Source organism: Echinococcus granulosus (assembly GCF_000524195.1).
Source record: "Echinococcus granulosus chromosome Unknown EG_S00644, whole genome shotgun sequence".
Taxonomy (NCBI): Eukaryota; Metazoa; Platyhelminthes; class Cestoda; order Cyclophyllidea; family Taeniidae; genus Echinococcus; species Echinococcus granulosus.
The window spans coordinates 1-1,486 of record NW_020171021.1 but is presented as its reverse complement, the minus strand read 5'-3'; the positions used below and the strand labels follow the sequence as shown (position 1 = coordinate 1,486).

At 46.0% G+C, this 1,486-nt stretch overlaps 1 protein-coding gene across 1 annotated transcript; it reads left to right on the top strand. All coding sequences in view use genetic code 11, as the record gives it.

Moving 5' to 3' along the window:
- Positions 1-358: 358 nt before the first annotated feature.
- On the top strand, positions 359-1,281 carry EGR_11256 (hypothetical protein; the record flags this gene model as incomplete). Its single annotated transcript, XM_024500500.1, has 2 exons — positions 359-624; positions 1,125-1,281. The coding sequence occupies 2 exons, from the start codon at positions 359-361 to the stop codon at positions 1,279-1,281; spliced, it is 423 nt and encodes a 140-aa protein (XP_024345086.1).
- Positions 1,282-1,486: the final 205 nt, after the last annotated feature.

Below are 1,486 nucleotides of genomic sequence, written 5' to 3'. Positions count from 1 at the left end.
GGGAAATTGATTCTGTTCCCTTCATTTTAACCCTCTTTTAGGCCTGGCTGAGATTAGACCCCCTAGACTCTCGCTAGGCAGTAAGGGCCACCAACTGACTTTGGCAGATATTCCTGACCTTTGGTGGTGTCACAAGTCTTGACAACCTTCTGCTCTTACTCGCTTACTTCGTTTTGGCAGCTCGGCAGGTAGAGTCGGCGGGGTGAGAGTGGAGAGTGGAGTTGGAGACGGTGGTGAAAGGCGGTAGCATGCGCAAGATGATAGCTGATGTTGGTACCTGTGGCAGTGAATTTATTCATATCCGTCCTCCACAACTCCTCTACATACGGCACAACTGCTTTTAGTTAAACGACATGCAATGGGTACCGCTATAACGGTTAGATTGCAGGTGCTGTGCTCAGAAGAGAGTCCGCGTCAACACCGAGTTTTGCGTGCCTGGGGTCGCATAGGCATGCGAATCGGTGGCTTGAATGTGGGACGCCTCGTCAGTTTGCACGCCGCCACACAACGCTTCCACGACCTCTTTCTCAAGAGGATTGCTAACTCCTGGGGTGCAGGGCGTGCCAATTTTGTCAAATTGCAACGTCGTATTTTCCTCTCAAACTGGAATAAATTGACCCCAAGGTAGACAACATCATACCACCTCTATATTGCTATTTCAATGTACTACGTATCTACAATATAAACGCAGACTTATTTCTTGCATTGGCCTGTTTGATGTAGAACTGTGTGATGTTGAACTCGGAATATGGATGATATGGCGAAGGCTGAATATAACCAGTCTAGAGTTTTACTGTTTAGTTTGCAGCTCTCCCATTGTTATGCAGCCTTCGCCCTTTTACGAGTGTCGTTCTACACTGTATTCCGATGTTGTCTAAAATGACTTGTGTGTTTGAAAGGTGAAGGTGCTGCCATGAATATTTTATCAAGGCAACGTGGCGTGTTGTGTGCCTTTTGTCGAATTTGGTACAAGTTTATCTGTGGATGGTTCGTTCTTTTAAGAGCGCTTCAATTCATATTAGCTTGCAACACGGGGTGGTTTCTAAGCCCTTCTTTGTATTTGGACTCCTTTTGGCGCTTCTCCACATCAGTCTGAGTAAAGCAGAATCCCTGTACTTGTTTAGAGTTATTTGTAGGGATTTCTATGACCATCCTATCTCGTTGTACGGAACGATGAGACCTGAGCTGAGAACTCGACGTTGGGAACTCATTCATTTCCTTTTCGACATCGCCCTAATGACTGATGCCCTGCTGGAGTTTGGGGTCGGTCTTGACTCTTAACGTCGAGATCTCACAAAATGTTTTTTAAGCAAGCATCCCAGTTTGTGTCCTTTTGTAGATTGATGGTGGGAAAATGCCACTGTGGAGGATGTCACGAGGGCAGATGGTTTAGAAAACCTATGCTGTTTAAGCCACTTCTAACTTACTAGCATCAAAAATGCTGATCGAAGGGCTAGACGTGAGTAGCCTGATTGGCAGCACATTG